The 12,946-nt window shown below is 35.8% G+C and overlaps 2 protein-coding genes across 4 annotated transcripts; one reads left to right on the top strand and one right to left on the bottom strand.

Moving 5' to 3' along the window:
* Positions 1-785: 785 nt before the first annotated feature.
* Positions 786-3,660, bottom strand: LOC100853094 (uncharacterized). 3 transcript variants are annotated; one of them, XM_010649143.3, is made up of 5 exons: positions 3,293-3,660; positions 2,215-3,135; positions 2,049-2,102; positions 1,746-1,930; positions 786-1,248 (listed from the first exon to the last, which is right to left on the bottom strand). In XM_010649143.3, the coding sequence occupies exons 2-5, from the start codon at positions 2,987-2,989 to the stop codon at positions 1,159-1,161; spliced, it is 1,104 nt and encodes a 367-aa protein (XP_010647445.1). In that variant the 5' UTR covers positions 2,990-3,135; positions 3,293-3,660; the 3' UTR covers positions 786-1,158. The 3 variants fall into 3 exon arrangements, with proteins under 3 accessions (XP_010647445.1, XP_019074218.1, XP_059594441.1); XM_019218673.2 differs by having other exon boundaries at positions 786-1,240; XM_059738458.1 differs by lacking the exon at positions 786-1,248 and having other exon boundaries at positions 1,287-1,930.
* Positions 3,661-6,518: 2,858 nt separating this feature from the next.
* LOC100255430 (acyl-coenzyme A oxidase, peroxisomal) lies at positions 6,519-12,805 on the top strand. The gene is made up of 7 exons (XM_002269614.5): positions 6,519-7,043; positions 8,981-9,096; positions 9,835-10,715; positions 11,406-11,585; positions 11,684-11,850; positions 11,930-12,050; positions 12,340-12,805. Exons 1-7 carry the CDS (start codon positions 6,601-6,603, stop codon positions 12,493-12,495), a joined length of 2,064 nt encoding a protein of 687 aa, XP_002269650.4. The 5' UTR covers positions 6,519-6,600; the 3' UTR covers positions 12,496-12,805.
* The last annotated feature ends 141 nt before the right edge of the window (positions 12,806-12,946 follow it).

Here is a 12,946-nt window from a genome sequence, read left to right as displayed (position 1 = left end):
AAACAAATTTATGATAGATAAGATAACTTATCTTATCTTATTACCAACCTCACATATAATAGGATATGTTATTTCCTTTCTTATCCTATCCTAATCCATATCCAACCAACCAAACATGATCTTATGGATTTTTGTGATGGAAAGTATTTTTATGGGTTACTTTTGGGATTGAAAATTTTCTACAATCATTTGTTTGGCAGTTTTACCAAAGAATTAGCTCAAAAAGTTAATGTCAAACCACAAACTAACAAGAGGCTCAATGACAGACTTATGAGCACCTGATCCCAGAATAAGCCTTTAGGAAACCAATTCCAAACAAGCATTTAACATGTGTAACAGTAAATCTATTTAGAACAACCTCCCATAGGCTAATTTTCTTAACCTATAGGTAGGTCTAACACATTTCTTCCCCTTAAAGATCTAAATGTACAAGTACTTCCAGGAGCCCTGGCTTCTTTCCCTCTAAAAGGCCCCTTGGGCTTCCACTAGATAAAAAGATTGGACCCATCCACCTCTATTTGCAGGCTACTCTGTTGTACAGTGCTATCAATGTGTTGCAACAGGATGACTAAAAACCTAGGGCCTGTTTGGTTACTGTTTCCAAAAACTCAAAAACACGTTTGGCAATTGCTCCCAGTGTTTTTAAATATGTTCTTCGTGTTTTTAATTTGGTGGTTTTGGATATAAACCTATGCCAACTACAAGTGGAAAATTGACAAGCCATTAGAGTCACTATTTCAAAAGCATGGCAACAAAAATAAATTGTACTTCAATGGACAAATCATTACAAGTAAAAAATCTAAACTGGATCTTTTAGGTTTATAGAATCCTACAGCCTCAAAAATGTTGATAAAATCCACCCAACTAAGCAATGTGCAGATTCCAATGGAAACACTGGCCCAGGGAGAAGAACAGGGGTCTAATGAAAAAAAAAACGACAGAAAAGAAGATTTCAATTTCCAGAGCATGCAAATTTCTGTTCAGGAAAAGGGCAATAAAGGCAATGGTTGATGGTGCATAATTTGCAGATGTTTTACAGCTTTGTGAGAATGGTAAAACTTCAAGAAACTTTCTAAACATTAAGCCGGTATCACACACAAATTACCGGAATTGGAGTGGGTTGATAACCATATGATCACTAGAAGCTTCAGAAGAACACTACTGTTTATCAGAAGGCATCCGATTAGTCAACTCCAGATTAGTCTTGCAATTTTCCCTCAAATCCTTTAGTGTGAGAAAACTGCTTTGCTGCCACATAATTGAAAGCATTCATCACATTTGGGACGTAAAAGAATAATGATTCATTAGTTAGATAGAAAAAATATAAGTGACAGTCTAATCATGAGAGGCCAGTGATAGTATGATCATGAGAGGCCGCTAATACTGGCAGTCACCTATTGGCAAGAACAGAGACTGATGCAGAACCCAATATACAATGTAGCAAAGAACCACTTGGCTGGTGTTTCTAACCAAAGCCTCATGGCTAATAATAGCATATTAGCACTTAGGAGTGGCTATCTGATTTAATAAAACAATCACACTATTCTACCAAAAAATGAAAATTGAATTTTGGAATATAGAAATCCAACTAAAGAGATATCATTTACGGAGGCCCCATTTTTTTCAGCACGAGTCATCTTGGGAAGTGAATATTATAGCCTCACAGGCAATGTAACCATCATGCTATTCAAATGTAAGGATAGAAAATTGAACCCAAGAATATAGGCAACAAGAGTGAGACTCACAAGCTGGCCGTTTTCGTGAGCAAGTATATCCCCCATACTGAGAAAGAGCGACCTCCACTGACCCATAAGCTCAGATTCTAATTTAGAAGCTTTATTGGGATTCACATGACCATGTGCATCAGTCTCCTTAGCCCTACAACTTCTTTGAACCAAAATGCTTGCTTCCTTTTGACTCTTCTTTAATGCTTGTAAAAATAGAACAATATAAAGTAAGAAGAAACAAGGCTATAATAAGAAGAAAAATAGTCACACAGCAAACATCAATGCCAGATATCTAACTGTAAACATTTTATATAAACATACCAGCAATCCGACCCTTGATATCCTGGTAATGAAGATCCGACCAAATATAAGCAGCTGATTACCACATCATAAAAACATACCTTTGTCAGACAATGTGAAGACGGAGAGAAGACTACTAAGGCAAGAAGAAGGCAGATGAAAAAGTTATCTAGGAATTACAAGATACCTTTCAAGCAAAAAGGACAAGAGCAGGCCTTGAGCATGTTAGCATCAACATTTAGATTAGAACAAGCATCATTCTTGAGTCCTGTGCATCTCCCCAATTCAAAAGATTTAGACCCTTGTGACTCAGCAAATCTCGAGAAATCAACAGAACCATATCTATTTGGCATATCAACAACAGGTGCACCTTTGCCATCGTTTCCACAAGATCCAAGTGAGGGACCCTTTTGTGTAACATCAGAAGCAATTATTTGATCATCATCTTGACATTTTTCTCCAAAATTATAACCCTCACTTTCGCTCGGTTCCGATCCTGTGGGCATTGAACCAGTAGAAGGACAACTATCTCTTGATGCATTGCCTACTTCCTTATCAGAAGGTATAACAACACCGCCCAAAGCAATGCCAGTGCTGTTGTCCAACAAGTTGGAAGGCTCCTTGATTTCTTTGGGAATGTTTGAGATCAGAGACGAGACATTTTCCCGCAAACCACAAACCTTCTTACCCTTTAACAAAGACAAATCCTCGTCATCACCATTTAATCCACAATTGGTATTGCATTTCCCCTTCATCAAATTTTCCACCCCTTGGCATACTCGCTTTGCAAACTCTAAATCTCCCTGCTTGTAGTCCACAATGTTGCCATACCCATCCCCAGACTTAACACCCCTGTTACCCGAAATAAACTGAAAACCCCTTTTCCCTGTTTGATTTGTCAGGTCAGCTAGGACAAGTCGGTTTTTCCGTAACCCATCAGCAGAACTATCACTGCTCATCATGAATTCGCTTCTAAGAAACAGATCCTACCAACCTAATCCTGGATTCAACTTTCAGTACATATAAACTCGAACCCCACTGCACCTATTCTTCGAAATCAACGAATTCTTAACCCTTTGATCCACATATTAAGAAACCCCACCTCTCACTGTCCAACAAGTTAACACCGAAAACAACAAAATTGCCGATCAAAACATGCAAGAAAAAAGAACAAGAAAAATTGAAGTTGAACCCTAGATTAAGATAAAGAGAAAAGGCAAAGACCATGGTAGGAACATGAAACGAGCGATAACAAAAACACGGACCTTACACCGGCAGAGGTAGGATGAGGAGATGGAAAATATTTGGGGGCAAACTGAAAACTGAAAAGTGGATATCTGTTCGGGTCGCGGCTTGTGCGTGATACCCTCGCTGAAGATAAGATCTTCTCTTGAGGCGGGAACTGTAAATATTTCGAAGTAGGCGGTAGGCACGTGGCCAGCACACGCACCGCGGTTCAATTTTGAAAAGAAATAGGAGGGCATTTCCCCACTTCCCTACTTTTCAGCCCTATGACACTCATGGTGGTTTTTCTCCTTTTTTTTAAATGATTTATAAATGAATATCTTGCTACATGGATTCTATGAGGGAGAGGTATAGAGGCATTCTGAACGAGTTGTTTGACAAGATATCAAAATCATCTTCGAGCTATGACATTAAAGACAACTAATCACCCCATATTGTGTAAAGTTTTCCTAGTTTCACAATCTTTTGTAAGATCCTGATGTATTTATTTTTTCAAGATTTGTACAAGTACTTTGTACGATAATATAGGATAAAGAAGTCAAAAATATAAGGGGTTGATAAATCCTTGACGCTACCAAGGTCTACCCTAGGATACACAAGCTATATCCTAAGTTTTTCCAAGTTCTACCCCTAAGATACACAACTTAATTGCCAAAAATAGCATCAGAAACTTTGACGAGATATTATGAAAAGCAAGCAACCATGCCCTCTTGAATGAGGATTATATTACACATAGTTCCTCACAAGTAACACTCATTGAGCACCAATGTGACTAAAGAATGGAACAAGGGCAATCAAGTACCACTAGAGATCTTAGGAGTTAGGACATACGTGTTGTAGAATGGAAGGTGAGGTGGGTAGGGATGACAATTTTCTGGGTTAATCGGGTAACCCGCCCCGCCTCGCCCTTATTGGGACGGGTGTAAAATATAATAAACGGGTATAGGTCGAGTATATCCATGGTTATCGTCATAATGTTGGAAAAATTGCCCATATATTGGTGAAAATTCAGTTTTGGAGAAAAAAATGGGAGAAAAATCAGGTGTTGGAGTGATGTGTGCGTGGCATAGGGCGGTTTGAAAAAATCGCTTATTTTTTTTATTTATATATATATAAATTGTTATTTTTAATTTATCTTTTATTTTAAATTTATATTATCATTTTATTATTATAATTTTGTTTTTAACTACTTTCTATATTTATTTCATTAATCCCATTTTAAAAAAATACTACCACTTCACTCTTAATTTTTTTTTATCTTTTTTATTTTAAATGTTTTTATTTTAAAATATTAAAAATATAATTTTATTAAAAAATTGCTGCAATATAAAAAATTAATGAAGTATTAATATTTTATAAATTAAAATTAATTTGATAAGATAAATTATTAATAATTTTAATTATTTAAATAAATTAATGTTAATAGAAAAAGTTGTCACTATATATTTGTAATAAAATTTTAGAAATTAAATCTCAAATAAAATATTTTATATAAATCAATTAAAAATTTTATTTAAAATGTAATAAAACATGTTTTAATAAAAGTATTTTTAAAATAAATTAATATAAATATATTAAGGAATTTAAGTTAATTTTTTTTTATAAAAATTTGATAAAACCATTTTTAATCATATTTATGTTAATTACACTTAAAAAATAACTTTAATACATGTATTCTTACTTATTTCATCATTTAAAAAAAATTAAACATTTTCATGAATTTTAAATAATTTTTGTTCTATTGATATTTTTGTCAAAATATCCATGATATTTTTAATATATCCATTAAATTTAAGTATCGATATATTTGTGTTTACCTATATTTCAAATCTTGAGGATATCCTTGTAAATCTCGAGAGCTCCACTAACTTGCTATACTCAAAACCACAATTCTCAAAATGGAAGAACCGAAACAACTTGGTATTGATTTGATTCAACATTGGAATACCCTTGGTACCAAAATTCCAATACTAGAAAGTGAGCTCCAAGTAGTATCAATTAGGTGTTAAAATGAAAAACTCAAACGAATACCTCAATGCATTGAGATTCTAGTATTGAAAATGGGGTCCATTTACAGCTCCTAATATTGATTTGTTTGTCCTAATGAAATCCTTCTTCTCAACTTCTAATGCCATTTTTTCAATAACTATAGAAAGCAAAAAAATGAGCCATTTGGGATTTGTTGGTAATATGCTGGATGTTGGTGTGTTATGCTAATATGTTGGATGTTGGTGTCGGAGACATCATATTGTGCATTTATAATACCAATAAAACCCTTTTCTAAAACAAGGAAAACAATTCCTTTTCTTTATTCTTTGAATTGTAGAAAATCTCCAAAAAAATCTTTAAATTGTTTTATGAGAATAAGGGTTTTGAGAACACGAAAAACAAAAACAAAATAACTCCCTTATGGAACAATTAACTTTTTTTATACTTGAAAAATAAAAATTTATAAGTGTTAAAAATATTAGAAATACTTTATAAAATCACTGTCAAACACACTCTAAAAGTGTTTTTGATAGTGATTTAAAAAAAAAAACGTTTTTATAATTTCTAACACTTAAATGATAATATATTTTAAATATTTAAAATATTTTTTAAAATTATTATCAAATGAGCCTAAGAGTGTGTTTGATAATGATTCTAAAAAACCATTTTAGTATTTTTAACACTTAAATGATAAAAAATTTCAAATATTAAAAATACTTCTTAAAATCGTTATTTAACAAGTTCTAATAGTATATTTAACAGTGATTTTAGAAAATATTTTTATTATTTTTAATGTTTAAAATTTTTTAATTTTTCAGTATTAAGAATATTAAAAATATTTTATATAATAAGTTCTAAATACGGAAACGTAAACCAAAAATCATTTTAAACAACTTATCAAAAGTACGATGTATTCAATCGAGGATCTAAGGCATTAGAATTTCAGATTCAAACTTCTTAAAAACTTAATAAATGAATCCCAAGAATTTCCGCATTTTGGTGTATCCAAAATTTAATTAATACATGTAATAAAATTTAGAAAGATGACATTAAGTATGGCCTGAAGAGTCAGCATCCTCGTCCAACAAACAAAATTGGTGTAGACACGTCAATCTGATCCAAATCGTTCCTCAACCATATCCAAGGACGTTGAAAGGCGCGCCAAACAACAAACTGCTAAACGACTTGACCAATTATCCACAGCCAAGTGCAGAGATGGGAAGCATCCACGTCACGCTCATGGCCTATAAGTCATGAAGACCTTGATCGTACGCTACAAACCCAAGCTTCATCTGCGGAAAACGCTCATCATCTCTTCGGCATTGAAAACGTTCTGAAAATGGATTCACCTAACACTAATCCGACGGCTGAGGATGAAAGTCAGCTCGTCAGTCGACGCATCCAACGCCTCTCCTTGCATCTCACCCCCATCCCCAACTCCTTCATCCGCGACCACCACCAGCTCCAGTTGCTAACGTGCGCCCGGGTGAAGCTTAGCGTGAACACCGCACTGCTCTCGGACTTCTTGAGAGGAAAACACAGAGGGATTCAAGAGAAAGTGTATGAATACTTCAAGTCACGCCCTGATCTTCAAACCCCAGTTGAGATCTCAAAAGATGAGCACCGTGAGCTTTGCATGAGGCAGCTTCTTGGGTTGGTCAGAGAAGCCGGGATTAGGCCATTTAGATACATTGTTGAAGACCCATCCAAGTATTTTGCCATTGCAGAAGCTGCTGGAAGCGTTGACATGTCGCTTGGGATTAAGTTGGGAGTGCAGTACAGGTGATTGTAGCTCTCTATCCCTTTTTTCTCTTCTGGGTTTTGGTCCTTTTTGGATATGGTTTCAATTTGTGGGTTGGGGATTTGGGGTTTTGTGGCTTGAAATTTGTGGAATTGGTTACAATCCATTAAGAAACGGGTTGATTTCTGACATGGGTCTGCTCTTGTTTGTTCTTTACTCACCTTTTTCTAGTTTGTTTGGTTTGAATTGAATTCTTTTTTCTTCTAGAATTAATTGTTTAAAAGGAAATAAATAATCTGTAAATTTATCTCCACTCATATTTTTGTGGTGAGAGTTACCCATTTTTGATTTACAATATGTTTTAAAAGAAAAAAGGCATTTTTGTGGAAAGGAGGTCGAAACATGAGGTAAGGTTAGGTTTCCAAAATTGGGTTTACGACCCTATTAATCAAATAACCCTTTTTCCTATTTGATATTTAAAGTAATTTTGGTAGTGATTTTAGGAATTGTTTTTAGTCTTTTTAACACTTGAAATTTTTATCTTTCATATATATTAAAGATGCTAGAAAAATCAGTACCAAACACACTCTTAGTATTTTATGCCTTCATGTATTGGATATTAAGCTTAATTTGATGGGGTTATGATGATGAATGGCTTGGCCCCTGTTTCTTCTTTGGTTATACTCTTGTTTTACTCATACAGGGTCGTATATTCTTTGAACTGTGATTTCATTTTTAGTTATTTCTTTAAGAAAGGTAGCTGTATGGAATTTGAAATTAGCCCTATGGTTTTATTTAATTCTTTTCTTTTATGGGTTGAGAATTCTGCAACTTACTTGCATTATCGTGGTGAGATTTAGGACCATACATTATTTTTACTTCTCTTGTATGTCTTTGATCTCTGATTTACCGGCATTGCGGTTATGAATGAAGTTATGCATTTGGTTAGGGTATTTGATAAACCTTGAAAGATCATCTCTGTTTTGTTTTAATGGAAGAAGAAACCTGCCCCCCATCAAATTGATGAACTCTACTATCCTCTTCTTCTTATCCTATGCTTTGGGTCCAACAAACTTGTACTGGATAATATACATGGCACATTTTTGGATGAGGCAATATTGATCCTCTAGGCTGCATAGTTCATGATGATTTGTTTCAATTTGAAACTTCTATTCAAATCAAGCAAGAAGACTATCCTTTCTGTGCACTACTGTTGCAAGAAACTTGTAACTAACAAGGCTGCTTGAGGTCTTGGTTTATTGTCTTAACAGTCATCTCCTAACTTTCATGGATTCATAGCTTGAACCACAAGGATATCGGAGTTTTCAATATCCATCTCATATCTATGGCTGGAGAAATACTTTCTCCATATTCCCAGCATTTTGTTGGCATCCAAACTCTCATTGAACCAAATCACCATTACTTGGATTTTAAATTTATGTTGGGATATTATTTTCCTAATCCTAGTATTCCTGAATACATCGACTCTATAAAAGTAGTAATGCCATCCCAAAATCTGAATCCATTAATTCTCCCCTGTTTGGTGGACACTACATATACAGTAGAGATGTTTGGCACAATCTAGTCTCATCATCCCTTCTCTAACTATGTCAAATCTTACAAGATGTTTTCCTCAACACTGTTATTCATTTTGCTTATGGAAGCAGATTATGTTTGAGTCATCATTGCACTGTGATCCCAGGAACTGCTTATTGAGGTGTGATATGGACTTTTTATTCATTAAATATATGGTTTGACTCTAATAAATCCATTGTTCAGGAATCAAATTCTTCTTATTCCCTATGTGGTACTTGCTTTTGAAAGATCTAAATATGGGGCCGCCTGACTGCAATTACCCGTCACAAAGCATTGTTACAGGCAAATTTGTTCTCTATGAAAATTGATATGTCATACCTTTGATATTTTTACAAATAAATGTGTCTAATCCTACACTGACTTTTGTTGCTTTTATGTGCAGTCTTTGGGGAGGCTCCGTGCTCAACTTAGGAACTAAAAAACATAAGGATAAGTACTATGATGTTATTGACAATTTGGAGTATCCAGGCTGTTTTGCTATGACAGAACTGCATCATGGTAGGTTCATCTGCTGGTATCCAGGACTTTTTGTTTGTTGACTTTTCAGGATTCAGTGTTTCATTATTTTGTGGTTGAAGCATATCATCTATAGGCGTGGAGTCTTTAAAATCTTTCATCATTGTTTATAAGAGCCCTTCCTGCCAAGAGGCAGGATTTAGTGCAAACTGCCTCAAGGCTTTCAGAAAGGTTCAAACCAATTTTGTTGCTGTTTAAAAGGCTCTCATCGTAGTTTGTTGCTTACTTCATTGCAAACTTAGTCCAAGATTTACATTTATGTGAAGTGTGTATAAGGAAATCAAGTTGCCTATGGAAAGCTTTCCAACAGCATGCGTACATGATAAATTCTGGATGTCAATGACAGATTTTGTCTTGGAGTTTTAACGTGAATTTGCTCCTGATTGGTGATTCTTAGCATAGTTATTCCCATTGTGTTGAAATATCAGAGAATATTTTGCTAAGGTCCAGAAAAAATGGATCAAATGCAATTTAAGTGTTTTTGAGTTAAATCCTAAATGAAAAGAACATTTGATAAATATAATGGATAATTTGATTTGGGCTTTTGCTATTTCGTTCTTGTTTTATCTGTTTAATTTGTTCTAGAATCTTTTTTCTAAAAAAGATTATGTTGATTCTTTTTAATCTCTCCTGAACGTGTCGCAGGTTTTTAATTCTAGTGCTAAAACTTTACTCTGTTCTCATATCTAAACTAAACTGTAAATTGATTCTGCTTAAAAGGTTCAAATGTTCAAGGCCTTCAAACAGTTGCAACATTTGATCCGATCACCGATGAATTCATAATCAACACCCCTAATGATGGGGCCATTAAATGGTGGATTGGCAATGCTGCAGTTCATGGGAAGTTTGCTACAGTTTTTGCCAGGCTGTTATTGCCTACTCATGACATAAAGGGAGTTTCTGATATGGGTGTCCATGCCTTCATTGTTCCAATAAGGGATTTAAAGACCCATCAAACACTTCCAGGAGTTGAAATACATGACTGTGGTCACAAGGTTGGTCTGAATGGAGTTGACAATGGAGCATTAAGGTTCCATTCAGTAAGAATTCCACGGGATAATCTTCTGAATCGATTTGGAGATGTTTCTCGGGATGGAAAATACACAAGCAACCTTCCATCTATTAATAAACGATTTGCTGCCACACTAGGGGAACTTGTAGGGGGAAGGGTTGCCCTTGCATATTCTTCAGTCAGTGTTCTCAAGGTTTCTATCACAATTGCCATTAGATATTCCTTACTCCGCCAGCAATTTGGTCCTCCCAAGCAGCCTGAAATCAGTATTCTTGATTACCAGTCTCATCAGCACAAGCTTATGCCTATGCTGGCTTCTACTTACGCATTTCATTTTGCCACTCTGCATTTGGTGCAGATGTATTCTGAAATGAAGAAGTCTCATGATGACCAATTGGTGGGGGATGTCCATTCCCTCTCGGCAGGCCTTAAGGCTTATGTGACTTCATATACAGCAAAGTCATTAAGCACCTGCAGGGAAGCCTGTGGAGGCCATGGTTATGCTGCTGTCAATCGGTTTGGTAGCTTGAGAAATGATCATGACATATTTCAAACATTTGAAGGAGACAACACTGTGCTTTTGCAACAGGTTCCCACTTAATCCCATTCTACTCAGACAGCCTTCTCTTGATTAAATAAAACATTGGGCACTTAGATGCATGAGAATATAAGTGGGAAGAGGAAAGGGCTGGGGTGAGTAGGAATGACATGAGATGGGCTTGTGAGTAGAGTGCCAACCCTACCTCAAGCCTATTGGAACACTCTTCTTGACCGCTTCTCAAAAGCCAAGTCAAGTGTGAAGTACTCAGAGGAGTTGGGATAGTTTGCAACCTCACAAATTCCTTACAAATAGGTGATGTATAATGTGAATTGTTGACAATTAACCTGGGGCTATCAGTACAAGAACAGGTTGGAAGATGGCTGTGTGCCTTCTAATCTGCCCTGTTTACCTTTGAACAAATCCATTCCAATAGAGGTGGGTGGGGTGGGTGGGTTACCTGAACAACTCAATTCTTTATTCTTTCAGAGGTTTTAAAGATCCTGTGCATCTACAAAATGAGATTTAGCTAAAATAATTCTGGACAGATAAGTCTAGCTGTCCATCTACCTATAGTCATAACCATAACCATTTCATTAGACTTATTTTATGCATGGAAAGGCCATTAGGGTATCCATATCAAGCTGGTCGTAAGCTGTTTATTCTTGGTCTGCATCAAGAAATAATCTTGGTGTCTTTTTTAGATGGAAGCTAGCCATCAACTTTTCATTTGTGATGCAGGTAGCAGCTGACCTCCTGAAGCAATACAGGGAGAAGTTCCAAGGTGGGACACTTGCAGTCACATGGAACTACTTGAGGGAGTCCATGAACACGTATCTGTCTCAGCCAAATCCAGTGACTGCTCGGTGGGAAGGTGAAGAGCATTTGCGAGATCCCAAATTTCAGCTAGATGCCTTCAGGGTGAGTAATATAATTTTCTTTCTCTAATCTTTAAATCATGATTTCATAGCAACCAATAAAGCCTCTGCATTTTTTGTTTGTGGTTTTTCTTGCTACAGTACCGAACATCGAGATTGCTTCAAAGTGTTGCTGTGCGACTTCGCAAGCATTCTAAGACTCTAGGGAGCTTTGGGGCTTGGAATAGATGTTTGAATCACCTTCTGACTCTTGCAGAGTCCCATATTGAATCTGTCATCCTTGCAAAGTTTATTGAAGCTGTACAGAGGTACTTCCTTTTCTTAGCCTCTAAACTTCTTTCCATGTTCTCCTAAGCTTAATGAGGTGTGGTGTTGTTCTTGCACCAGTTGTCCTGAGGAGACTCGAGTAACTTTGAAACTTGTCTGTGATCTTTATGCGTTGGATCGAATCTGGAACGACATAGGAACCTACCGCATTGTAGATTATGTTGCCCCCAACAAGGCAAAGGTATTTCAAACATCCAGACTTATAATCCAACTCCAAGATTAGAATTGTATCATTCCAAATGTTAGACAAGGAAGTGTGAAGGAAATATCTCCAGCTATCTGCATTATTAATTTTACCATGAGCTTGAAGATGAGCTACAATAGGAATGGCAATAAACATCTGATTTATGACTTTCAGAGTAATCCCTGACACTAAAAAGTATATCTGAAGAATGATTGGAACTAGTATGATTTGCATATTAAAGGAGCTGTCCCTGTTCTAGAGGATAATGCACTTTGTTTTTGTGCAGGCTATTCACAAACTCACAGAATACTTGAGTTTCCAACTGAGGAATGTTGCAGGGGAACTTGTAGATGCATTTAATCTTCCAGATCATGTTACTCGTGCCCCCATTGCTATGCAATCAGAAGCCTACTCTCAGTACACCCAGCATGTTGGGTTCTGATTATTTTTTTCTGAATTTTTTTTTTAAAGGAAAGAAAGAAGAAAAAGAAAAAAGGCAGCTCCAGATATGTTTGGATAACTGCAGATGCCTGAATAGTGGATCAGGGAGATGGTGAGAAGTTGTTATTCATTTTTCCTGTTTTCCCAGTTAATGCTAGCAATTAGGATTTGGAGGTCAAGGGAAGATAGTAACAAGAAGGAGAATAAAGCAAATTTAAAAGGGCCACCCATTCATGATTGTTTGTAACATGTATGGGATTTGTTGTTTGATTGGGAACTTGCAATTGATTACACATTTCCTTGTTCATACATACGTATTTTTTGTTTGTTTGTTTTTTTCTTTCTTTTTCGTGCCATGACCTGCGCAGATGCACCACAAGAAAATATTCTGTCAAACATTTCTTTTTACACCCTGCAGTATCTTTCCACTGGTAGTCAGTGATTTTTTTTTA

Source organism: Vitis vinifera, chromosome 7 (assembly GCF_030704535.1).
Source record: "Vitis vinifera cultivar Pinot Noir 40024 chromosome 7, ASM3070453v1".
Classification (NCBI taxonomy): Eukaryota; Viridiplantae; Streptophyta; class Magnoliopsida; order Vitales; family Vitaceae; genus Vitis; species Vitis vinifera.
This window is presented reverse-complemented; position numbering and strand designations above follow the sequence as displayed.

Coding starts and splice junctions, on each gene's coding strand:
- LOC100853094 (XM_059738458.1), bottom strand. CDS start 2,989: ATGATGAGCAGTGATAGTTCTGCTGATGGGTTACGGAAAAACCGACTT. Junction 2,103..2,214: donor TTGTCCTTTTTGCTTGAAAG/GTATCTTGTAAT, acceptor TGTGGTAATCAG/CTGCTTATATTTGGTCGGAT. Junction 1,931..2,048: donor TATCAAGGGTCGGATTGCTG/GTATGTTTATAT, acceptor TATTTTTACAAG/CATTAAAGAAGAGTCAAAAG.
- LOC100255430 (XM_002269614.5), top strand. CDS start 6,601: ATGGATTCACCTAACACTAATCCGACGGCTGAGGATGAAAGTCAGCTC. Junction 11,851..11,929: donor TTTATTGAAGCTGTACAGAG/GTACTTCCTTTT, acceptor TTCTTGCACCAG/TTGTCCTGAGGAGACTCGAG. Junction 12,051..12,339: donor TTGCCCCCAACAAGGCAAAG/GTATTTCAAACA, acceptor GTTTTTGTGCAG/GCTATTCACAAACTCACAGA.